This window comes from Rhamphochromis longiceps, linkage group LG20 (assembly GCF_057381845.1).
Source record: "Rhamphochromis longiceps isolate RC_006_pf linkage group LG20, R_longiceps_female_GT1.1, whole genome shotgun sequence".
NCBI classification, from domain to species: Eukaryota; Metazoa; Chordata; class Actinopteri; order Cichliformes; family Cichlidae; genus Rhamphochromis; species Rhamphochromis longiceps.
Window position 1 is genome coordinate 23,438,007 of NC_140576.1, and position 25,863 is coordinate 23,463,869.

Sequence of the window (25,863 nt, forward strand, 5' to 3'; positions counted from 1 at the left end):
CACACATGCAAACCCAAATGGATGAATAAAGCGCTACTTGTGTTTCTTTAGCTTGCCCGAAGACACTTTAACATAAATTATAGATGTAGAAACTGTAGATCAAACCACTAACCTTCTTAACAGCAAACAACACACTCTAACTTCTGAGCCACCAAAAAAAAAAGAAACGCAAAGAAAAGAGATTTATGAGATTAGAATTGTGTATTAACTGAGGACTGTAAAGGGTGAATCCATTTCATCAGCAGCCATGATGAAATTGCAACAATGTGGGAATGGCTGATGGGTTTTGCCAAGGAAATTATCATGAAAGAATATATGTACCAATTTATAGCTACAGCAATTCTCCATGGATCAATTTAAAGAGCATCCACACCTTCTTACATTCTATTGAACACAAATCTAAAGGCAAGAGGGGATGTCCCCTGGTTACCAACAAGCTAAGGCTGTTTAACTCCCAATGCAACATTTCAGGATAACTGTTTTGTCACCCTGCCAAAATGCCACGGAGAATATGCACATGCTAATGAATTTCCCTTTCGGGACCCAGTACAAAGCCCGCCCAATGAGCAATCAATGCAGAAATAATACCCCCCTAGTCCAGTTCATAGCAGTCATACTCACACCATAAAACAAAACCTGCCCCTGCTCAGTTACTAATAGGTTGTGAAAGTGGAAATATCAGTAAAAAATAGAGGATGCCACGAAATGAATGACGTTGGGCTACTTGACTCATGGTTACAAAAAGTCACATTTGGTTAAGTCAAACGGGAGATCAGTCATTGGCTTGCACTATTGTTTTATTTTATCCTGGAGAAAATATAACAATGCTGTTCTACTGAAACCTTTTCTTGTTTTTCATGTATAGATTTCTGCTGGTCATGCATGTCATGAGTGCAACACAGCAGTTCCGGCTTACATTTAAATTCCCTTTTCAGTAAATGGATTAGAAGTTCTTTTACTGGAGAAACAGATTCATCCTGTTGTGTGCACTGGTTGATGTCTTGTTGTTAAGTAATGTTTCCTTCTGCACTCAAGCAATAGTTCAATCAAATCTGAACATCTAATTTACTTGTTTTTACATGCCAAAAAAGCACAACTTGAATATCACAATTAACCGAGTCATCATTTAGTAATCTGGAATTTCAAAGCTTCCAAAGCAGATGGCATTATACTCCACATCATCATAACACTCCTAATTTATATTTAGGCAGGTGAAGTTAAGTTTATTTATTTTACGCTTTGGCTTTTGAGCACGTTGTAAGGTAGGTTTCTCTGTGAAGAGTAATGATTACTCAGGCAAGGTGGCATAGGCATGTTTTCAAAGCCATCTGTTTGCTGTCTGGTGTTGCAAGATTACACAACAAACTACTTTATCAAGCCAATAAAACTTTGTGAGCAGTTAGAGCACACTGCTCACAAAGTGATCTGGAAGACTTTCTTTAAACACGTTTCACATAGTTGTTCAATATTGATTATAGTAGCGAGCAATACTGGCTGTTCTGTTGTTGCCAAAATCTGATGTGAAGTTATGATATTGTAATATTTCTGAAAATGTCTTCTCAGTAAGCCTTGTTAACCAAACTGTCATCAGTCTGTTTAGTCAGTATAACTGCAGTCCTAGAAGTAAATCTTGTAGATAACCACTGGGCAAGGTTAGTGTACTAGCCTGAATAAAAGGGCGAGTTCATTATGTAATAGTGGAGTGACAGATCTGTGTTTAGATGTGTTTAAGGAGAGGATTTGGAGTTTGTAGTAATGTTGACAGGTTGTCAGTCCATTTTGGTCCATTTATAGTTTGTCTTTAAGAGTAGGTTTTCACTAAAAGTAGTTAGTGTTCTGAATCTGCAGGAGATTCAGATGGCTCCTGCTATGTGTTTTACTGTCATGGAGGAAATGCATTCTTTATGAGCATGAAGAAACCTGACTGTTGCCGATGATGAGCTCTGTCCTCAGTTTTAACAAAAAGACAGAGAGTCAGAGTTACACTATGCAATTTTAAAAACTGAAATGGCATTGCTGGCTTCAATCAGTACTGAAAGTAGTGAACCATGAACCTCTAATGGTTATTCACAGTCTCTCTTTGTGCTTCCCATCCTGTAGTTTTAATCATGGATCTACAAAGGTTAATGCGTGTAAATCTAGGGTTGTTTTAGTGAACGGTAAGTGGAATCAAATATTTAGAAGTATGTAGGAAAGGTTGTACAGTATGTTATAAGTCATGATATTTACGTATCTTTTTACAAAATAAAAGCTCCTGACGGTTCAGTCTTTGATTAAAGTGAAACAGAGGTTTATCTGCGTAACTCGCTGTCGTTACACTCACATCACATGGGAAATTTTGCAGCAGCTCGGCTCTCAGAGACTCTATCAATCATTAGACTCTATGTCTTTGCCTCACTGGTACTTCAGTCCCCCATTCCCACAACATCTGCTATATCGAAGCAGAGCACTCATCCCTTCCTTTTCTTCTCTTCTCACATCACAGCGGCAGGCTGCAGCATTGTTTAACTTGCACAGAGAATACCAGAAGGACCGGACGTGCACAAAACTGGGTCCTCCACGGGGCCACTGGTGTAACTCTGTTAGCGCTAGGGTACACATGGCAGTTTATTTCACCACTGATTTATCTATGCATTTGATTTTTTTCCTCTTTATTTTTCTTTTTACTACTGTTATATAACATGACTAAAGATATGGTTATTTGACTAATATCTTTAGTCATGGCTCAAATCCTAAGACGGAAGCAGCCACTGAGCAAGATACTTTTTTTTATTTTCCAAAAAGACTATAGACTAATGCAGAGAAATATATTTATATATAAATATATGATTCAGCTATGCCAGGCAGTTCATGAATGGTATTTTTACACAACCTAAGTGGCTTTTAATTGGCCTAATTATAGGTCTTGCTTATTGCAAATTTTATATTAATATTATTAAATTAGACCAGTCTCTACAAGAATCAGATTTTTCAATAAACTACTCGCCTGATTCCATCTTGCTATCAGACAGGATGTAGTTAGAGGGATGCCTTGAAGGACTGGCCCCTTCTTATCTGTACACCACTTTTCAACACTTTCCTTAAACTCAGCAAGCTGACCAACAACATGCAGAGACAGTTATGAAATAACTAAATGCAACTGTAGAGTAATCCTATGAAAACGATGAAATGTACTTCTCCAGGTACATATTGAATTATAGTTACATTTTATTGTTGGCTACATTAAAACTACCTGTACAATAACAATCAGTGAAAGAGCGAAAGAGACTGAACTGCTGGGTTTCAACACCAAACACTGACCTTCAGTGTTGTAACTGTCCTGATGAATCTTTCAAATGTTCAAATACACGCCAGATGCAATGCTCCTACTTCTGATGCAGCTACTGTGAAAACCTTCAAGAGCTGTATGTGTTTCCTAACACTTATCCTATACAATTCTCAACTTCTGAGCCAAATTGAAAAATCACCTCTAAAAATATCCGTTGCTCAGGAGACTGCTGATCTCCTCTTGTGTCTTCCACTGTCAGCTCTGGTCTCTGTTCCCTTAATAGTTCGGAACACTAATATTCCCTCTCATTTGACACCCGTGGGAAAAACGTTGCTCCCATGAACATTAAATATTCCCCACCATCATAGCTGATTGCAGCTCAGCTCATGTGGCTGGTGAAGAGTAGCACAGAAGCGCACAAAATAGCCCCAGGCTGGCAGCGTGACAAAGATGCAGGTACATAAACACTAAGTTTATTGGGATGCCCTAACCAAACAGACATCATTTTCATATGGAGGATAGAAATACACAAGGAAAATAGAGAGAAATATCACCAAACTAATTTTTCCTCTATAGTTTTAACGTTGAGCCGATTTCTATCAATGGATACTTGACAGTTTTTTCAGTGTTAAATGAATACATCAACACCCTGGGTGCTTTGTTGCATGGCAGCAAATTATTTATTAGGCTACATACACAATCAGTTAATAATTACAAAACCAGAGCTTTGAAATCCCATCTGCTTTGAACAGCAGTGTTGTTCCATTATTAGTTCTCTGTATAGCCATGGTGCTGACCAGTAGTCTCTAAAGATCAGCAATGCTCTGCCTCCGTAGTGTGATCACGGTGGTTTACGTCAACCAGATAATGGCACATGAGATCAAAGAATTAAGAAACTTAAAAAAAACAAAACCAGCCCATGGTGATACCTGTACACAGAGATTAAAAAAAAAATACCCCATTGATTTAGTAAATTGTAAACAACATGATTTATGCAAATCAGTTCACCAGAAGCCTGCTATAAACTGGCAAAGTGTCCTGCTTTTAAACCGGCGCAGTGAGAGAAAATGGATGGATGGAATTGGTTCTAAGCTAGAAAAAGAAGAGTACAGGTAGAATCGTGACCATTCAGTGGTGTAAAATGTTACTATAAATGAGCTGCAGCGCTTTGTTATTGGTACATTATCTCTTTTTACAGATAATGTTTCTCCTGTCTTATCAGAATGCAGTGAGTGAGTGTGAGGGAGAGAAGCACTGGGAAGAGAAAGAGGGAAACCTCGCACTGAAATCATTAAGGGGACTGACCCTGCTTGAAAAGGCTCACATTCAGTCCCATGTTAGAGCAACCACCATGCTAAAGTGTCCTGGAGCAAGACTCTAAATCTCCCACCCCAAAGTCCCTGAGGTGCTTTTCTGTCACTGATGCTGTGCACTCACCTCAGTGTGCAGGTCTGACGGGATGAAAGGAAATGAATTTCTCTTCAGGGGTTCAATTACAGTATAATATCCCATTATAATTATTATATACTGCAGAGCTGCAGAGATGGCCCAGACTAACAGATTTCTTCCATTTTTGCTATTTTCAGTAGATTGGGTGAATTAAAGACAACTCCTGCCTGTACCAGGTGTAAAACATTACAAAGGAACAACATGTTGACTAAGTGTATACGCGGTACATGACAGAGACTGCACATGAACATGAATGGCTTTTTTATTTGGGGGAAGAAGATGAATGGCCCCTATTCCCTATCTATCAATGCAATTTGTCTTGATTATGGCAAGCATCTGTGCCATTTTTCATATCTAAAGCTTTTATCTGCCCCATTTCATAAAAGCAGTCTTAGTTATTATACCTATATGTGGTTGTACTGTATGTGTGTGCATATACACATTGTTTCTTCTTTTAAAATTCATTTCAGACGCAATGATGTCTTTTTGCTCCGTCTGGATAACTCATCAGGTTATTATCGGGGAGCAGCTTTGGGCTAGATTTTGTGACGAGTCCTGGCTTCACTATTGTGTACTGCTGGGAAAATTAGGCTGAACTGTTTTTTGTGTGAAGCTCGTGCGAATCAAGTTCCCCCTCTCAGATTTCAGTGAACACATGCTCTCTGTCTGACTTTTCTGTCAGAGTAGATAAATATCTATACTGGAGAACAGTAGATATGTACTAAGAGACCATAAAAATAGACAGTCCTGTACTGTAGATATTTTATACAAATATGTCCCAGAGTGCCCTGGGCCAGGACTCTCCAGGAACAGTGCCAGGACACCTGGCCCAGGGCACTGTTCACATAGAGCAAAATGAATACATTAGTCAAACAAACTGAACTTTGGGGGTCAAATGTGCTTGGACACTGCACACATACCCTAGTGTGAGTACACCCACAGTTTCTTTAAACCAGCTGTAACAACTGGCAAATATGATTAAAAGGTTTACACACAGTACAGAGTTTGCTATGTCTGTGCCATAGGACAGTTTTCCATTACCTAGCTTTTCAAAACACTTTAAAACACTATCTTTTAGTTCAGGTATAACTTGGATAGATGAAACAATGTCGTGTACTCCCTGGCCAAAGTCTTCCAGATAAAACATGTCATTTGAGACATGATGGATATGTCAGCTTGGACTTATGTTAAAATATCAGTCCAAACCCTGAAGCATCATGTTGATTCAATTAAGTAGCAGAAGCCACAGCAATGTGCCAGGTCTTTTTAACATTTTGAGTTCTTGATTTTTCAACAACCCAGTAGCAATAGAGTTGCTAATCTATGCCATGTTACTAAAATGGTACTGTTGGATATTTGGGTATCAAAGAAGCATAAGATGAAACAAAATGATAGAAAGCAATTTCCCAGATTGCTGTGTAGTCTTATAATGGGTTTCAAACATACTCAAGGGGATATGCTCTGATGTTAATTAGAAAGACATCTGCATGGTGGTGTGTGAAATTAGATTGGATTAAAGAAGACTGTGGTGTATCTTCCTGTGTTATGTACTTTCTATAATGATAGTATACCACAAGACACCCCAAATAAAATATGTTGTAATCTAAATGGGATTTATCAAAAAGCTATATTCACATGCCACATATAGATACTGAAACATGTTTTTAAAAAAGCCTATATGAATTTATTCATGTAATGTTGGCCAGTACATTCTACTTTCGCATGACAGATCTGGCAGCATTTGTACTGGACATCAGTTTTGTTTTTTTACAGAAACTATTTGATGTATTTGATGGCTGTAGTTATGTTTGATGTTGCATGCTTTTCCTTTTTGTAACAACGCGAAATCTAACCCTGCCACACATTTATTGTTAGAATTGTAGTCAGCAATGAAATGTGTCCTGCTTTTCTTTTAATGGTTACTTAGGCACGTTATAAAGTATTATATGCTGTTAAAAAAGAAAAAAGAAATAAGAAATTGTAACATAAACTAGTTTTTATGTTATAATATCCATTAGAATATTTTTTGGGGGGTGAATTCAATTTGGTGAAACAGCAGAGGGATGTTCGGAAACAACTTTGACCAACTGCATGACAAAAATTAGAATTAAAACATTTTGCACACCATGTCGAATCAACACATTGCCCCTTTGATTCACTTAATTCATGATATTCCATTTAACTGGTGCTGTACATCATATTGATTATCAAAATTCATACACTAAATAGTCTAAACTAAGATGATTAACCTGGTACAGGTACAGATATATATTTTATTTCCTAAATATCAAAAAGAAGGTATAGAAAGAACCAATTTGCAGGGGCTGTACTCTCAACTAGTGGCTAAATTGACTGCAAGGCTCTAATCTTTGGCCTCTATTACAACGACAACAACAAAAAAGGTCCACTCAAACTTGTATTGATGAATCTGCTAACAATCTGTGAAAGTAGTATTATATAAGGCCACAGCATGGTGGAACTTTTGTTACACTCCGGCCTCTAAGCTGATGGATCAACTGAAAGTATTTGTTGACATGGCTATTTTCTTAAGCCAAATGGCAACCAGTACTGGTCCAACATCTGTCAGCAACTTTGCTCTGATATCAGCACACTGTAAGTCCCGGAGGGAAGTGGACACACTCTATATTTATCTCCACAGTGCAGGGGAAGCTCATGGAGGGCAAGAGGGCAGCAGTGACAGAACATGCTATTTTGTACATATTATTCATCCCACACTGTTTCTTCAAGTTAGTGCGTGCTGTAAACATGCAGTGCCTCCACTGCAGTGTACTTTTTAAAGAAAGCACAAGATGTTATAAAGGGTGGGAGGTATAAACATGGACGAAAAACACTTTGACCTTGTTCAATAAAAGCATCATTGAAATAACTTATTAATGCCTTTATTCATTATTTATAAGTAGGTTATTCAGTGTTTAGGGTCAATGTTAGTGGTGTACCCACTGAATCAGAAAGATGTGCAACAAAAGGAAGATGTACTGCTAAGAATATTTATTTTTATTTTCCTCTGCATTCGTTTTACATTATTTATGAAATCATGTAATCACGGCACTTGCAATGTCAAGTCAAATTAGTAACAATTATCAGATATCAAATATTTTGTGGTAGGGCTTTTGATCTATTTGAAATTTAAAATATATTCATAAGAACCCTAGTTTTACGTTTCAGCACATCCATTTTTTTTAGAAATATGTTTTGAAATGTTATTGCTACTGGAACAAGCGAGAGCACTGTTTATTGACTACCATGACATACATTAAAATGATTATTTCAACTCGGTGGTGTAAGCACAAATGATTTGTCTGCGTCAGCAGGAGGTTGAGAAATCCAACACTGTCCTATTTTTCAGCAACTGTGAAGTTCTAAATTGTATCAATCTGAGGGGGTTTTTTTTTATTATTATTATTTTTCCATATGCAGCTGACAATTTGACCGAAGGTTGCATAAATCCATACGTAGATATTTGGGTAATGTGTTTCTACTCTTTAGAAAAGAACTTTGTCTTATTTTTAATTAAGCAGTTTTGCTGAATAGCATGTCGTCTAGTGAGTTCCCAGATCTTGAATAAAAAGGCTCTGGGGTAACTATGAGTTAGATTTGAGAATGACTGAATGACATTTTCTTTCTGAGTGCAAATGATTTATAAATCAAAGGCAGGCCTCTAAGCACTGTGAAATGAGGTTTTCTGCACTGTGGTAAAATGAGTCACCTGACAAACACGGGACTTTCCTCTTACTAAGGAGAATCTGCATAGCATGTCTCCTAATGTGAATATATCTCTAAGCCAAAGATGAAGAGTTTAAAGTATGCACTGCCTCCTCTTGCAAGGCAAACATTAATGGTGCTCTCTAATCATGAGTGGGTTTGGGTGAAGAGCTACAGAAGGCCTTGAGGGGCATATTCTTATGTTTTCCAAGAATTTCTGAAAATGATCCTGCACCTACACACACTGTTAGACTATGTAATCGGTACACGCTTCAAAATGAAATAGTGGTTGACATTCTGTCTTCTGGCATATAATCGTAGGTTATTTTGATCCTTTGGATGTCATAAATGGTGTGTTTGGTTTGCTTTGCTTTTCAGGAGCAGGTGCAGCACATTTTCATTGGTTAATTTGTCTATAAATTGTGGATTTCTTTTCTACTAAATTACACTATTTCTGATAAGAATTAGATACAGAAGGACTAGAGGCACAGTAATTAGTAAAGTGCTTGATTATTAGACAATACATTGACACTGTTCTGTGTGTCAAATGTGACTGAGTATGTATAGGGTTTGGCTATGAGAAAGCACTGCTTGTTTTTAACAGTTTTCTCCAAGACACAATTACTAATAAACAAGATTTCTAATGAATAAAAAATAGTCCTCTCCTACTTCCTGAAGAGTTAGCCTTATATTCAGTATTACTAAGTATTCACATTAACAGAAAATTTTACATGATAAAGTACTGTGTTACATTTGCAGTTCTATTTTCCCCAAGAAAAGACAAGAGGAATCAACACACGTATCATGATAGTATTAAAAAGCACAGATGTACTGTAGGTTTAGACATGTCTTTGAATTTGTTACTTAAAAGCAAATCAGGTTTCTACCCTTGAGTAAATGCATTATATTTTGTAGCTCTTATAAATAGTGCAAAGTGCTCTTTTGTAAGAGATTTCAGTCTGAGAACATCAGTGAAAAGTGATATAAATAGAGATCTGCTTCTGGTTTGGTACATAAGCCCATTACAAATGGTCAAATATTTTCAGAATTATATTTCAAGTGACAGAAAATGTTACATATCCTTGCTTCTTTCAGAAATGTGCAGAACTATTAAAGTATGTTATGGTTCAAAAGTATACCCTAACACTGCAGCAGGACCCATCTACCTCATCTTTTTTGTAATTAAGCAGCTTTACTTTATATTGGCTGAGCCCAAGACTTGCACCTTCTCCGTGATGCAGTGATAAACTATTCTCAGATAAGTATACCCCATTTTCTAAATTTGCTTTAGCATCAGCATATTGGTCTAAATCTTTATACTTTCACAATGTGGAAAATGTTAAATTTCTCCATGAACAATTGGTATCTCTTTATTAACTCACTCACTCATTTTTAATAAAATCCACAAAATGTGTTCGTTTGCCAATTATGCAAACTTCTAAACTTTTAAATGCATGTCCAGAAAAAAATTTGTGAATTGCACAACTTCACTTTTCAGTGCCAGTAAAGTATTAGATATTGTAACTGAGAAACTTTAACCCGATAAAGAGAACCGACAGATTGTGTTTTGTGGCATCAGTGAAAGTTTGAGATATTCTGCAATGCAGGGTTGGCAATTCTCTGTGACATGATAGAGATAAAGCACATTATGCAAATACAAGATCAGTGGCAAAGTCTTGACAATCGTTCTCTCTCTGCGCACCTGCAGCTAAAACCCTTCATTGATTTTCAGTCTGAGGAATCAAGTTCCAGGTGGTTGAAAGTAACATAAAGCATCCTTTGAAAATGTAGTTGTGACAGCTGTAAAGGCATGAAATCATTTGCAAAGTGGTGCAAAGTGCTAATCAAACAAGGTAATGAACAGTGGAAAATAGGGAAGTGCTAAGTAGACAGAACAGCATAACAATGTAACTAAATTAAAATTGTCAAAAGCATTTGGAAATCCATCAAAATGTTACAGTATGAGTTTAATGAAATTAGATAACTTCATTTCTATATCTGTTCAACATGATTTATGTATGAATCCTGAAATCTAAATGTAGCCTTTGAATGGTTCTGTGGCTTCTAGTCTTGTTGCCTTTGGCCATTTAGTGCTGATAAGGTAGTTTAAATAATTTCAATAGGTGAACAGTGCTGGGGTTTCAAGTATAATACCAAGGACATGGGTGGATGTACAGTTTACGAGAAAAATCCCCTAACGTTTTCTTTTACCCTCGGAAGCCCAATATGGCACTCATCAGAACTTAACAAGGCCTGAAGTGGAAGGAGCAGCTGTCTAAGTCCTCTTAAGGATTTCCTGTGTTTGACATGTTAAACCGGGGGTGCAGGAATATGTTCCTCCCTTGCGTCTTTTCTTCCTTCCGGTCTTCTGACTTCCTTTCTTCCACACATTGTATAATTGGAATAGTACACTTTATAATGCAAAGCTATAAATTTACATAATGCTGTCATCTGTTTTTCTGAATTGATTACCTGTTCTAGTAATTCTTACTATCACAGCAAAACAAAGCTGTATTAATAAGAATCAATTCATTAAACAGACTATAGTATTCTGTCTTTGTCATAGTGATAGCTTAATTATAGCCATAGTATCATAAAATCATAAGGTGAATTTACATAAGTAAGTAATAGCCTGTGTTTATTGAAACATTTTCAATATTATTGAAAAACTCTTCTGACAATATTTTTCTCACGGCTTTTCAGGTTAATGAGTATTCAAATCACTCCTCTTGACATTTCCCTCATGACAAAGGGTGCAGTACGCAACTCTCATTTCTAACATTTGCATAATCCCCCTGTCATCCTGCGCTGTGCTATATTTGCTGCCCTTTTCCTCTGCTTCTACTGTCATTTGCAAGGAAATCTGATTAATTACAATTTTATACTATCCATTCAATTAATTGCAGATTGCAATGTCAGTGTCCAAATTTAGGAAAAGTAAAGCCCCCGCCATATGGGGGGCAGGGGGAAGAAACGTTGTCATACTGACATTTAAGGTTTCGTCTTGTAGGCTTGCTTCAGATGAAAAACAAAATAATCACCTTTCATTTCAAATACTGGGACCGTCTGATTCCATAATACTCACTAAACTTGATTATATAAAGGATGCAATAAATAGGTATACAATATCCACTGAAAGAAAATGGCACTTCTTTTCACAAGGTGAGAATAAACTGACACAGAGTGCACCTTCCATTACTATAGAAGACCTGCGCTCTCTAATAAGGACACTAGAGGAATAGCAGCTTTTCGGACAGAATCACAAACACAACAAAATCTTGTGAAGGACCAAAGACTTGTGCATCAAGGACGGTCTTGCATTTCAATGGTGTCTATAACAAGGCACCGTACTTTTATCCCTCTTTTCTTTTAATCATTTTCCATAATGACACTCCAGCCTTAATCCCAAGAGGCAGTTTGAGACAAAGGATATGCCCAAATGAAAACAGCTTTTGGAAAACAGCTCTGTGTCTGAAATGATGGAAGTTTTCAGTCACAGTCCAGCAACAGCAGATGAAATGGTTGCCTGACATGCTGTCATTTGACAAACTGTCCTGATGATGACACTGTTTATCATGCCCAAACAGGGGCTGACATAGTTATGAGGCTCATGCAAACAGGTCCTGCATGTGACATTTGAATAGTCTAGCGTTAATATTTTATGCCTGAATCTTTCTTCTGCTGTGTCTCCTTACAGTGAAAATAAAGTAGTGAAAAAAACAAAAGCTTTCTTCTTCTTTTATTATATTATTTGTCATTTCAGAATATAATGTATTTCAGCATGACTAAACAAATTCCTGAGTGGCCTTACTTTGCAGAAACTGTGAGTTACTCTTTGTTCAAAATTAAACTTTGAGATTTTAACCAAACGTGGTCTAAAATTTGCTCTTCATAACTTTTAAAGAAGTGGCATGGTTACATGAAGGGAAGTAGCCTGTTTGAAGCTGCTTAGGAACTATTTCCCCTAGTGCAGTTAATCTAGGAAGAGTAATATGTGTTGGTTGGTAAACAACAAATATTTCAACAGCTACTGGGTGGATTAGCACAAATCCACTGTCATCATTGGAGTGAAACCCACTCACGCTGGCAATCTCCATACTTAACATTTATTATTATATTGTGGTTGATACTTGTAGGAATATCTTGACAACTATTTTAGTGAGTGTGCAATGAAATTTTTATTAGATATTTATGTCGTCTGTGTATGAATCCCAATAATTTTGGTCATGATCTCACTTCTCATTTCTTTGGACTGGCATCAATTTAGTCAGGGGCATAATTTCCAGGGGGGTTAGGGGGTAATCAGACCCAACCAATATAACACCCCCCCACCCCCCACCCCCCAAATAAAATTATGAATTATCTTGCATAAATAAGCAGTTGTTTTTCTTTACTCATTTCAGGTATTACCAGATTTATTTACGCCGATTTACAAATTATAAATTATATTATAATTATATTATATCGCCGATGTATTTAGTTGATTACCAGATTGCCTAGCATAAATAGTATTGACAACACTGTATAGTGGTTTATTTATGTAATGGGTTTTAATTTTTATTCTAAGAAGCATGAAATAATCACAGAATGGCTAGCATAGCTGAAGCTTGATAAAGTCAACATATTTCGTGTGCTCAATCAGAAATTGCATTACTGTAACTAACAAAGTTTCACATCAATGTAACACAAAACAAAATAAGGAGTAATTCACAAGTCCCAACATGTTTTTAGCATCTACAATTCTTACCTATGAAAAATAGAAGTCATGGCCTTTAATAATACTATTTCTCATTCAATGCAATTGTAATAGAGGTCTTTAACTTTCTATTGATTACTTTCACAATTATACATGAATCATCCCAAAGAATCTTACAGTGAAATTACCTGGACCCCAGAAAGGATATAGAAATACTCATGATGTTTGAATGATAGAACAGTAAATGTACCTCTCTTTTAGAGGTTGTATTACCAAAGTGAGAGAAGGATTTGCAAATGTGTTATGTGGTTATTAAAAATTGACTTCATGATGCCTTTTTGAAGAAGAAAAAATGTTGGAAGTAGTAGATGCTGAAAGGAGAGCTGATATGTATGCAATATGGTTTTGACTGCGTAGATGATCTGTATGCACTAGATGCAATAAATGCAAACTACTGGAAAAGCTACTGGAAATGACTTTTTTAACACAGTAAAAACAAACAAACATAGGTCTGTGAAGGTTCTCAGTCATCCAGGTCATCGTAGTCAAAGGAGCTTTGACCATTAGCATTAGCAGCTGTGTATATTCTATAATCTTCACTTTGATTTCAGACTTCTGGGCCATCTGGAAAGGATTGGTCTTCTTGTATATTAGCGTCATTAGGCATGTAGTAAACAATCGCATGCATTTACCTGTATTGCCCTGCATTGGCAGAGTGTTATTCTTTGATTTGTTGCGACAGAAGCAGAACTCTAAAGAGGCTGTTAAAACTGAATATAGGAGACTCCTACTTGATGAAGAAAGTCTAGATATTTCATGTGAAACTGAACAGTCAGTTTGAAGTTCGTTGTGAAATTGAATTTTGTTCGATTCAGTTGTAAATTTTGCCTAGTAATACTAAAACGATGCTGTCATTTGAAGCTGTTTTTAAGGCACCTTTTAGAATTTGGCCTTTATTTTGTTAGTGGCATAGTGACAGGAAATGAGGGAGGTAGACCAGCAGGATAACACACAGCAAATGACCCCAGGGAGATATTTGATCAGTGGTTACATCAATAAAGGGATATGCACACATGTGGTATATACCCTAACCGCTCTGCTATTGGAACCACAAGAAGCATTTCAACCCATCTCAACTCAGTTCTCATCTTACTGTACAAAGAAGGCCAAGGTTAGGTGAAATGCATGCCCATTCTTGAGGATCTCTTAGTTGTGCTCACCCGCTTGTAGTTCATGCTTGCTTTCACAGAAACAGTAAAGGTTATTTCCTTTCTGTCCAGCCAGTCTGATCAAATGCTGTGTGAAATCAGTTTAATTCAGTTTCCTCTTGAAAGTTCAGTGAGCTTGGATCAATGATACCAGATTATTTCACAGTAGGACCTTGTGTTATCAAACATCTAACACAACACTTTAGCACCTGTGCCGCTGCTTCCAGCTCTACCAAATCATCCAACACACACGCGCGCACACACACACACACACAAGTAATCCCAGGACTTACACTCCTTTGAATACCAAACAGCAATGCATTCGTTCACTTCTATTTTGCTTGGAAGCAAACAAAGATACAGTAAAGCTCTGCAGATATATAAATGGCCGGACTACTTTTTGTCGCATTATGGTGGCACTTTTTACAGTTGTCCTCCAGCTAGTCTTAAACAGAATCATAAAACAGCAGGGTACTGCTAGAAAAATTATAAATATCCATTTATGAGGCTGAAACTTGCTCGGGACTCAGTAGAGATATAACTGTCTGAACCACACCACAGAAACATCTGGAGCGTGTTGACAAGAGGACCTTAACATCATACAGCTTGAGGGTCAACACAACTGCCTGATTCTCATCAACATCATAATTAGCAATATTCTCAATGAAAAAGTAGTACTGGGCATAAGTTTCAATTCTACTCAGATTTTATGTATGAAACCTGATGGTTTTGTTGTTTTAACAGAATAAACAACTAATTCTAGTAATTGAAGTTTTATGAATCCAGTGATTGTGTAAGCCTAATAAAAAAATATTTTCATTTTTATTCAATAGGACTACACTTTATTTTTAACCTCCTTCAGCATGGAAAATGTTAGAGAAAAAAGCTGATTTTCTCCACACAAAACAGCACAGCAAAGGGCCACGGTGACATTAGGCAGGGGAGACTGTTGCTCAGTATGGCCTTTGGCTGTTTAATGAGACAGAACATTTGGCCAGTTGTGATCTGGCTGTTTTATTATGTGAGCAGACAACTGCAGAACCCATTTAGCAACCAAATACCTGTGGATTTGATTTTGACAGAGCTGTCTGCTTCTCCTCTGTCTGTCTCGCTCACATAATCACTCAAAGACCTGAACTGGACCAAAGGATTGGATTCAACAATTCTTTAAAAGCCGACATGTAAAAGTTTTGCTCCAGTCCAATTTAAAGCATATAGATGGGCTGACTTGACAGGACTTTTCATACATATACATATATATATATATATATGCATGTGTGTGTGTGTGTGTGTGTGTGTGTGTGTGTGTGTGAGTATAATATATGCATGTATATGTGACGTCAAAGTACACAAGACTAGGAATCAAAGAATTCACATTTATATAAGAATAAACGCTTCTTTTTTTAAACACAAGTGGTACTGTAGATCTACATCAGTGCATATACATGGATATATAGAACAATGCTAGTTGAACGCAACTTGAATATAACCAACTTGGAACAGGTTAGTTAATCTTTAGGCCTAAAAAAAATGTTGATATAATAGCATTTTACCAGTTCAGGTAATGTCTGTTCACAAATTATCAGTTGTTATCAGTTATTACAGTTGTTTAAAACAATCATTGCTCTAGACTATTGTCTGTTCCACTGTGATAGCCTGTCTTCTATCATTGTAGTGTATTTGATAAATGAGCCAGTTGTCTCAGTGTTTGAACTGTTTTTACAACAAAGAGTGATTGAGAGCAATTCTACCGATGAAAGTTAAAAGATATAGATTGAAATCTGAAGCAGCAGAATGACAGTTCTGATAGGCTGTTAGCTGATAAACCTGTCTGTTCCCTCTGAGAAACAGAATGCTTGCCCATACCATGTGGTTCAGGTTCCAGCTGAAGTACCAATATTCCTAAAAGACTTGTTAATGTGCTTCGGGAATGATGCAAAACAAGATTACACTTGAGCACTGAAGATGTGGCAACAGTGGAAATGGATTCCTCAAGACAGTGCAAAGTAGCCTCAAGACTGTTTATATTGTTTTTCATATGACAGCTGTTAATAAAAAGTGTTTCAGTTAAACCAAGATGGTGTAAAAAAAAAAAAAAAAAACCCCAAAAAATAAGATTTCAGAAGGCTATCATTTTGATTATGTAGATTAATATAGATCATGGATTACTTAAGATTCTTTCAGTATATTATCAAGTATATGTTAGTATATTCAAAATTTCATTTCACATGACATAAATTACAGGTTTTATTCATTATGTTTCATATCATAAACTCAGAATCCCAAAGATTTATAAAATAGGTTTTTCTAATATAGGAAAAACTTATTTTAAGTTAACACATTGAAGCTAATCATTTACACCAGCTTGTGCTCAACATATTATCATGTGCAAGAACATTTCTCTGAGGTTCGTTTTCCATTCATTTAGAGCATGATTCCACTCTTGGCATGACTTCAGAACTCATTGCCTCTTTTTATGTGTAGTCTGGGATTTTAAAAGATGTAATATGTTTTTTTAAGCTGATACAGTGTATGTGCAAGGTCAGTATTAAGTAGTATTAAACACATAATTTAAAGTATGTGGGGAAAAAACATTATTTTCCAAAAAAGAAGAGGAAAAGTTTAAATCTCCCTGTGGGGCTTTGATTCCCCCTTTGTGTGGACTGTTCAAAGAGGTAGCTGAGCCGGACACACAGGGGGCTCTGCTGTCGGTGCCTTTCCAGGAAGACTGATGATAGGCAGCAGCTTGAATCTGGCAGAAACTGAATGGACGCAGTGGCACAGAGAGTACTGGACATGTCTGTAGTGATTACATTCTGCTACAGAAGAAGTTCAGGGGTCAGGCTGACTGTGTACCGGCAGCTTGCTGCACCAAACTGACTGTATTTCCAGCACTGTGCAGTGCTATCTCCTTATGATGCCTCAGGCTAGCTCTGCAGGTTCACTGCCACTCTGTTGAGCCTTCTCAGAATTTGATAATCAAAATTAATTCCCTCAGTGCTCTGACTGCACACCTGTGTAGCTCATATTATTCCATGGAGATAACAGTTGCAAACGCAGATTTCACTGAAATGGTTCAAATTTACAGCATTAGCCATTAGCCATCTCTGCTTAAGATAATCAGCTAGTTAGTGGTAAAGCCAGAACAAGAAAATTGAAGCCAGACTCTTGATCCTGTCTGAGAACTATTTTCAGATCATTTTGACAGCAATTAATTCAGTTTAAGAAATCGAAATAACCAGTTCAAACCTCACCCTGTTTTATGAACATCTCTCAATAGCACGCAACACAAAGAATAATGCAACAGCAACAAAACCAGCTTCTGTGTGAAAATGATCATGTTTAAAGTCAATCTTTAAAGTCAGCAGTTTTTTAAAAAGTTTTAAATATCATGCTGTTTACAATTTCAGACTTCAGAGGCTGAATTTCTTTCTCACTCAAACGGAAACACTTTTGGTGGTTGACAAAATGAGATTCAAAAACGAGAACCACTTTAACATAATTTTAAATACCTGGGGATGCTTGTGGAAATGTTTGAAGAAGGACTTACCGTCCTCTCGGGACTTCTGAATAAATGCATCAACCCCGCTTTCTCCATAGTTTCCCTCTGAAGCGACAGTAGAGACATAGTTCCAGTTCATAGCTTTGACAATGTCCACCATCGCCTGTGCCTGGTATGTGTCTGGAGGCACCACACGGGAAAAGAAGTCGTAGCGGGTGTTGTCACTCAGCTCTGGAGCTGTAGAAGCGTAGCTCACCTGAGGGATCTGCGAGAGAGGAAGAGAAGATCAAGAAATGTGATGGTTATGCATGATGAAATATATAAATAATATACTTTGTGCAAATTAATTATATATACAGCAAAAAGGTTCCACACAGTTTTGTGTACAAAAAAACAAACTGCTGAATAATATGACACCTAACAGCTGCTGATATCTCTCATGTACTCATTGTAGATTATTCTCCCTCGGCAGTTCGCACACTGTTGCTTTAAATAGTCCTGATGATCACAGGCTTAGCTACAATACTTTCTGAAAATTATTTTCCACACCAGTCAAGCAACACTAATCTCTTCATGACTTCACAGCAAGATTTATTTTGGTGTTGAAAAACATATAAGCACAAAAGCAAAGGTGTTGTCTCCAGAGCTGAAATAATACCCCATGTTCTTGTCAGTTTCCATAAAGATATTATTGTTTCTTAGTAATGATTACCATATTGTTTCCTAGTATAGTTTACAAGTAGAAAACGAGGTGTGGGTGTAGCTCAGTAGAGGGAAGATAATCAAAAGGAAGTCAAGTTCATTATTGTGATGGAAACAGCTTTGGTTTATCTTGAGATAGTTATTAAAAGAAATGATTATGTTCTTTAATAAATATCCTTTAAAACATCCAGGACACATAATAAGAGCTTATACTGGCAAGTGCAATTTTCAGAGTCTCTACATGCGTCTCTTCCGAAATGTATCTTTGTTCTTAGTTGCACTACACAAGTGTTTTTGCCGCCTCTAGCAGAAAACTCTTCGTCTCAACTTTTGCTTGCTCAAGTTATTTCAGATTTGTGGCTGTCATAGCTTGTGTGATCTTCTTATAGGATCTGTGCTGCACAGTTTGAAAGTTAACTGACCAGATTTTATGGCATTCAGTAATGTGGGTCCATTTCAAATATGGACACTCTTTTAATGTTGCTCCATTTTTCCCTCATTGTGATCGAATCAGCTTGTAGATGCAAAAAGCATCATTACATTTGCTGAAGGCCAAAACAGTGTTTAATTACATTTTCCTACATCCAGTGCCAAAGTAGAGCGCATGTCCTAAGGTCAGCTCTGCCTATTTAAGTAGTCGTAATACAGGAAGTATTTTACATAAAAACCCCACACAAAATGTCAAGATAATAAAATAATACACAACCAAAAGATCCTAATGTTGACAAATCAATGCGATATTGCATAATTTTATAATTATAATAAGTGAATACATTTCTATTGTAATAAAGATTAACTGCAAAAAACATTCATTTTCAGTGACAAGTTAGGAGGTAAAAATATCTGAATTTGACTGACACCTGAATAAAATGTCATTCTTTCCAAATACTGTTTGAATGCTATGCTGGGGTGCCATGGGACCTCAGCGTAGCTCTGGGGAGTCTAACAAATCATGACACTCTTGAGCATTCCTAATGACATCAAAGGATGCACAGATGGAGGGATAACCTGACACCAACCACTTAAAACCATGTAATATTTAAGAACATAAATTAGTTACTGCTTTAACTTAATGATAAGATAGCTTTTTAAAAAATTGTTTATGTTAAGAAGTAGGACTATAGGTGGATAGTTATGTTCTGATGCGCTTGTGTTCTGACAGTGCTACATGAAAGTAAACGTTACCAGCTGAAAGTCCTGTTTTACCAATATTTGCTCCACAAACTGGAGTAAGACTGCTGTGGGAGTCATACTGTCCCTTCCTCTCTCCCTTACTTCCCACAGCTGAGGCCTTTGATGTGGTCAGCTGCAGCGTTGCACTGATTCTGCTTCCACTGTGCAGCCTGTGCTAGGAGTACAGCTGTTCAATCTGTGCCCGTGACCTACAGCTCCTTGCAACTCATTTTACTCCACAATGACTTTACTTTTGTTCGTTTGTTTTTTGTTGGTAAAACTGGAACGAGAGGTGCCTTAAATCTGTACTTAAGACTGTATTCTGTGCAGACCTGGCTTTAGGAAGTGAATTGTGATGCAGCAAGCGAGCCACTCAATACAGCCTTGTTAAGTTGATTTTCTTCAAAGAGGAGAACATGCAGAAAAGGGAAGTCTGTGTTGGTTTATAATGGACTGTCTGTGTGTGTTGCATGTTATCACACTGTGTCTTGTCTTCAGAGCATTTCTATGTCACTTGTCTTGTGTCAAGTTAGTATTGCTTGTAGAAACTGCCCTGCCTCACAAGCTCTGATCACTGAATAAATGTTAGAGACTAACATGCGACTTACATGTGTTTCTGCCCTGTTGTAGTATTTGGCTATTGAGTCTGCACCCTGCAGACTGGCAGCACTTTGTTGCTGTAACATAAGCAGGTCAGTGTACTTTTAACCACTAAGTCTGTTCTGTTCTCTTTTTTTCCACCTTTGTTTCTCTCTCCCTCTTGGAAAAATTAATCGTGTGAATCATATTTTTTTTGTCTCTCACTCTTTTGACGTCATGAGACGACAGGCGAGATTCAGCAGGATGAAAGTTAAGTGTTGTACAAAGGTGTTTGGAAGGTGTTAATGATGCCTTGTTTTAGATTATTTTAGTGCTCTAACATACAGCGAAAATGAGCTTTTTAGCCATTCACACCCCAAATTTGCTCCCCGAGTCATGTGTCAGAGTGATAGATGTTATATCTTAATAATTTTCCTAACACAGTATGTCCTTCCAGAATAAAATATGAGGTGATAACACATGTATCATACTGCCTCTGGCATCTGCCTTATAGTATCCTGTCTCTTTTAAGCTCGTTTTCCAGATGTTTCATTTAAAACTCAGATTGCATCTAATCAACCATCTCCTGCTGACATTTATGGCCGTACCTGCTATTTATGCTTATGCTGTTACTGTATTTTCCAACTGATGTTCAGTCTTCTTAGAAGAAGCTGACATAAAAAGCTAATTTTCTAAAGATAAAATGCCAATTTTGAAGCTAATTTGCTGAACTGAGGAAGTCTTATAGCAGAAAACAATAACATATATGGATCTTATGAATAGTATATGAAAATTGGATTTCAAAGAAGGTCTTTTAATTTTGCTGTTCCCATGTATTGCAGTGCTGTTGTGACATGTCCAGACTCATATCTGCCAAATAAGTGTGAGGTGCTGTGAAGCTACGCTGCTGTATTTTTCACCTGAGGGATTTTCACTCCTGTAACAATCACACAATTTCAGCGTTCTGTCAAGATTCAGGAGAGGCAGAGCTTATCGTGTTTGTCTTGCCAAGATTTCTTGCTCACTGGACTACAGCGATGGTCCTGAACAGTGTGCTCCCTCTAATAGAACAGAGTCGCTTCTTAGCATCCGCTGAAGAAATTAAATTCTTCGGCACAGGTGCCGCCTGATGTACCTCCAGTGAATCAAAGATACCGGGAGAAAAAATACAAACGTGATGTGTGGCGCTTTGATGGGGGTTTTGACATAAGAAAGGGGTTTGCTCTGAGCAGATGAATTCAGCATGGATTACTACACTCGTAAACACATTCAGTGATAAAGATCTTAGTAGGTTGTTTAAAAATGACTTGGTTCTAGTAATGCTGTGTACACTTACCATCTGTTCAGGCTGAGATGAAAGCGGCTGAACTTGCTGTCCTCTCAGATGAGCTTTTTGTGATTCAGTCAGTATAGGGAATGCCAGTACATTATTCCCTCCTCTCCAAGTTTATAGAGCTCTTTTAATCAGCACCTACCCTACCCCACCACTATCCATTTAATTTCTAATGGGCTTAGGAAATATGTTTAATTGCTGTGATGTGAGTCTCAAGAAGATATTTGATGCAGATTTAATGTTCAAATCACTTGCTTTAAATAACTGTGCCTTTTTAAAAATTCAATGAGCTCATTTGGCACTGCATCAATGCAGGAGTAATGATGCTCATTAGAACTGTACAGAAATATTATACATCTACAGTGTTTGCTGGGGAAGAAAAATCAAAAGCTTTAGTCGGGCTTTGGAAATGTTTCTGCAAATACTTCCTATGAAAATGTAAAAGGAGTATATTTTTTATCTATGAAAGCAGAAAAAAGGTTTCAGTTCACAGGAAGAGTCCATATTTAGGATTGGTGTTACTGTGTACGAGGTGTTGATGTATTATTAAAATGTATTTTCACTAAGCGAAGAAAACAAGAAGAGAAAAATAAGATAAAAACAATGGTTCCAGATACATTTGCAGGTTTAACTACTAAGTTCAACTAAAAACATCCGTCGTCTAATTAACTTGTCACCAGAATCCTATGAACAGTTTATGTTTACTTAAAAGGTGCAATAGATATTAATTAAATGAACACTTATATTCATGATATAATATGCAAGATTTAATGATGACTTATTTTTCCAAAACTAAATACATTTTTTCACTATAAAACATGACAAAAAAGGTGATAAACCTTATGTAAGCATGCTTGGTTCATTAGCTAATGGACACAAATCCCTTAGAGCTTGTGTCAGAAAGCGCAATAAGTATGTAAAATGCATGTATGTACATGTTTATGTATGCGCTGTGTTGACCTCTTATGAACAAGGGAGTGGCTGAAACTAGCTTCGTAATCAAAACCAAGGCAATTCTTATAAACTAGCAAAACATGTACTGATTAAAATAAGAAAATAAAGGACACTAATTGAGAACAAATATATTTGATGTGTGGGAATTATGACTGGAATTTAGAGTATATATTGATGTAATTCATGTCTACCTAGAAAATTAGTCTAAAATATATTATTATGGCATAAAACTTTTTATGTAATTCTCAGACAAGTCTTCAGCTATCTAGCTAGATAGCTACAGCTGATATAATCTGATTTTCATTTTAGGCCTCGGTCACACAGGCCATGAGACCCTTTGGAAAAACTATGGCCAACCAATCAGTGTATTCCCTAACTAGAGAATGACTGGTTGCTCGGTGAAATTGGTCATAAATTTTTGTACCAAAAACCTCCTTCTGATTGCTTTGGTTGGAGGCAGATTGGTGTGATCACCTGTAATTTACATGGAAGGCGCAGTGACACTTGAAAAAGGGAAATGCAAACCAGAGAGGGAGAACATTTCCCTCTCGAAGTAATGGTCGTGACTTACCGCTGAAACCAACGTATTTCAAAAGGCACAGCTTTTATTTTAAAGTTTCCAGTTTCCATATTCCAGCTATTCCCTAAATTGTGCTGTTGTCTCTAATTTGCAAAACACTTTTGACTCTACCTGCATATAAAGAGTTTTGTAAATGTAGTTACTGTGTTGTTTCACAGATGCTCTTGAGAGCCATAGCACCTTTAGGCATACAGCTGTAGTCTTCAATTAAAAAATAGCTGAACATAAAACTGGATGTCATCCAAGGTGAAGCATCCAGTCAGTAAATCCTGTCATAGTAGATTTCCATTCTTAGCCAATGGTATGTTAAGCAGTAGTGTCATGCTTAGTGACAGATATTGCTGTGCTAATGACATTTATATGCTTTCTAATATTCAGTTACTTTTCTTATCATTAAGACACCTTTCCTGCCAGGGGAAAAAAACGTTATCTATAAAGCTTGGCTTGACCCTGTGAATAACTACTGGACGAATCTGCTGAGTCATAAAGCCCGCTGAGATCTTTCCACCCATTGTTACTGAGATCAATATAGTGAGTATAAAGAGAACAATGCAAGCTCCACATAGATGCTTGTGCCCAGGATCAAAATCAGATCCGATACTACAGGTGCTTAATCACTTCTACTCTTTATAGTTTGCCAAGTATTTTTCTCAACAACATATAAGCGGACTCTGTATTGCCTTTTACTAACTCAATTTTACATAGAATCTTAACAATGAGGGTAATTATCTGAAGAAATTTTGTAACCCTTCACCCTCGGCAACAGTATTTCCCCCAGATTAACTGCTTTGGTTTCAGTAGGAGTGGAGAGAAACTAGAGAAAAATCCCCACTGTCTGTTTTGCTTTATTTTGATATGGATCAGTTTAGTCAGTCTGCAGTTTCGTATCAAAGTGGTCAGAGCAAACATGAATGTTGTTTTTGTGTGTGTTTGTATTTGTCTTGCATGGGTCTGATGTAAATGAGGTAAATGCTGATGTGAAACTATCTGTCTACCCATCCATCATCTTTTTTTAACCAGTTACCCTGGTCTATGTTCTATGTAGTCTAAGCAGACTTGGCCTCCCTCTCCCCCGCCACCCGCTCTTCTGGGATATGCCAAGCCAGCAATCCCCCCAGCATGTCCTGGATCTGCCTCAAGGTCTCATCCCAGTTGAACATGCCTGATATGCCTCACCTAGGAGGCACCCAGGAGGCATCTTGGCCAAGTGCCTGAACATTATCAACTGGCTCCTTTCAATGCAGAGGAGCAACAGCACTGCTCTCGGTCCTTCCTGGATGAATGAGTTCCTCACATTGTTAGGCTGAGCTGGATACTAGGACCACATCCTGGACCCAACCCTGGGGCAGAGGCTTGTTGGTGAACACCTGGTAGGCAGGCGTTAGCTCATCAGACCACATAGATCCATCCTCTTGTGGACCCAACACCCACAAGACCCACAAGTCCAGTGCTTTGTGACTTATGCAACAGTCGACACTTTATAATTGCCACAGTGTCTGCTGCACTCTTGGCAAGGTCGCTCTTGTGAGTCTGATTTTGAATTTCAGTGATAGTTTTACTTGGATAAAAGATATAAAAACACTATCTTTTAAAAATAAATTTTAAAAATTGGGTTTTTTGTGTGTTTCTGTCATAAAAAAAATGAATACACAGGAAAAAAATGTGTTATGCAATAATAATAAAAAAAGTCCTGCTTAAAAGAAACTTTAATTGGATTTAGAGCAGCTAGAATGTTAAAGAAAAAATGGCACTGGCAAGTCCAATCAGCAGCAAGGTAATTAAAGCCATTGTCAACTAACACCTGCAAGATTAGCTTGCTAGCATCTCAGTATTTGTAATTTTAATATACTCTAAAATCCTTATAGATTCAGACCACTGAAAATCTCAAGATAGACAGAAACTGTCAGACATTTCTATCCAGTAGGGCACTCATTGCTCTCAGGAGATGGAAGCAAAAACAGACATTAAGAGCTGTGTAAGAATACTTTGGCACTGCTCCTAGCTTCAGTTCACAGGAAGAGTCCATTGATAACTCACATTGCTTTATATAAAACGTTCTGATTTTTTGTCTTAAAGTTTGAATGAAGCCGTCTCACCTGCTGCTAACCTTACATTGATTTATACAACACCACCCGTGTTGTTATATACTAGGCTCAAATAGTATAATGTATATTGTTTCCGTATGATAAGGTGCTTTATGTGAATTACATGGGTGAATACTGATAATACTGAGATTGAAGTTATGAGTATTTCATATTCAACATATATATTTTATGACGAAACGTGCTGCCCATGTAAAACCTGTAAGCAATGAGCCAATCTTAGTTTAAATAATGTGGAAACACAAAATAATGTGTTTTGATGCATGCTCAGTCATCCAGGTAAGGAAATCCCAAAAAGTTGATTCTGTTCATCTCGACATAACGTTTTCAGTGGGAGAAGTAACAGCACATTTGCATAATGACTGAAACTAGCACCACTGACAAATAATGGGCTGTGAGCTCAGTTTCATGATTGTTAATAAATACATTGTAATGACGATTGATCAACAACCTGATCAATGACAATTGACAATTTTGTCGATGCTCAGTGAAAAAAATACTTACGAGCCGCTGAAACAAGATTGTCTGAGGCAGTTAGAACAAGACAATGCTATTGACTGGACCTCATACTACAGGTCATATCCAGGGGAAGCT

General features: G+C 37.2%; 1 protein-coding gene across 2 annotated transcripts in view; it reads right to left on the reverse strand.

Annotated features, from left to right (window-relative positions):
- The window catches only part of LOC146645351 (metabotropic glutamate receptor 4-like), a 226,903-nt gene that overhangs the window by 52,531 nt on the left and 148,509 nt on the right, over positions 1 to 25,863 (reverse strand). For both annotated transcript variants that reach the window (XM_085394975.1, XM_085394974.1), the window contains one exon: positions 17,895 to 18,111. In XM_085394975.1, coding sequence (XP_085251101.1) covers positions 17,895 to 18,111 — 217 coding nt within the window. The remainder of the gene's footprint in view (positions 1 to 17,894; positions 18,112 to 25,863) is intronic.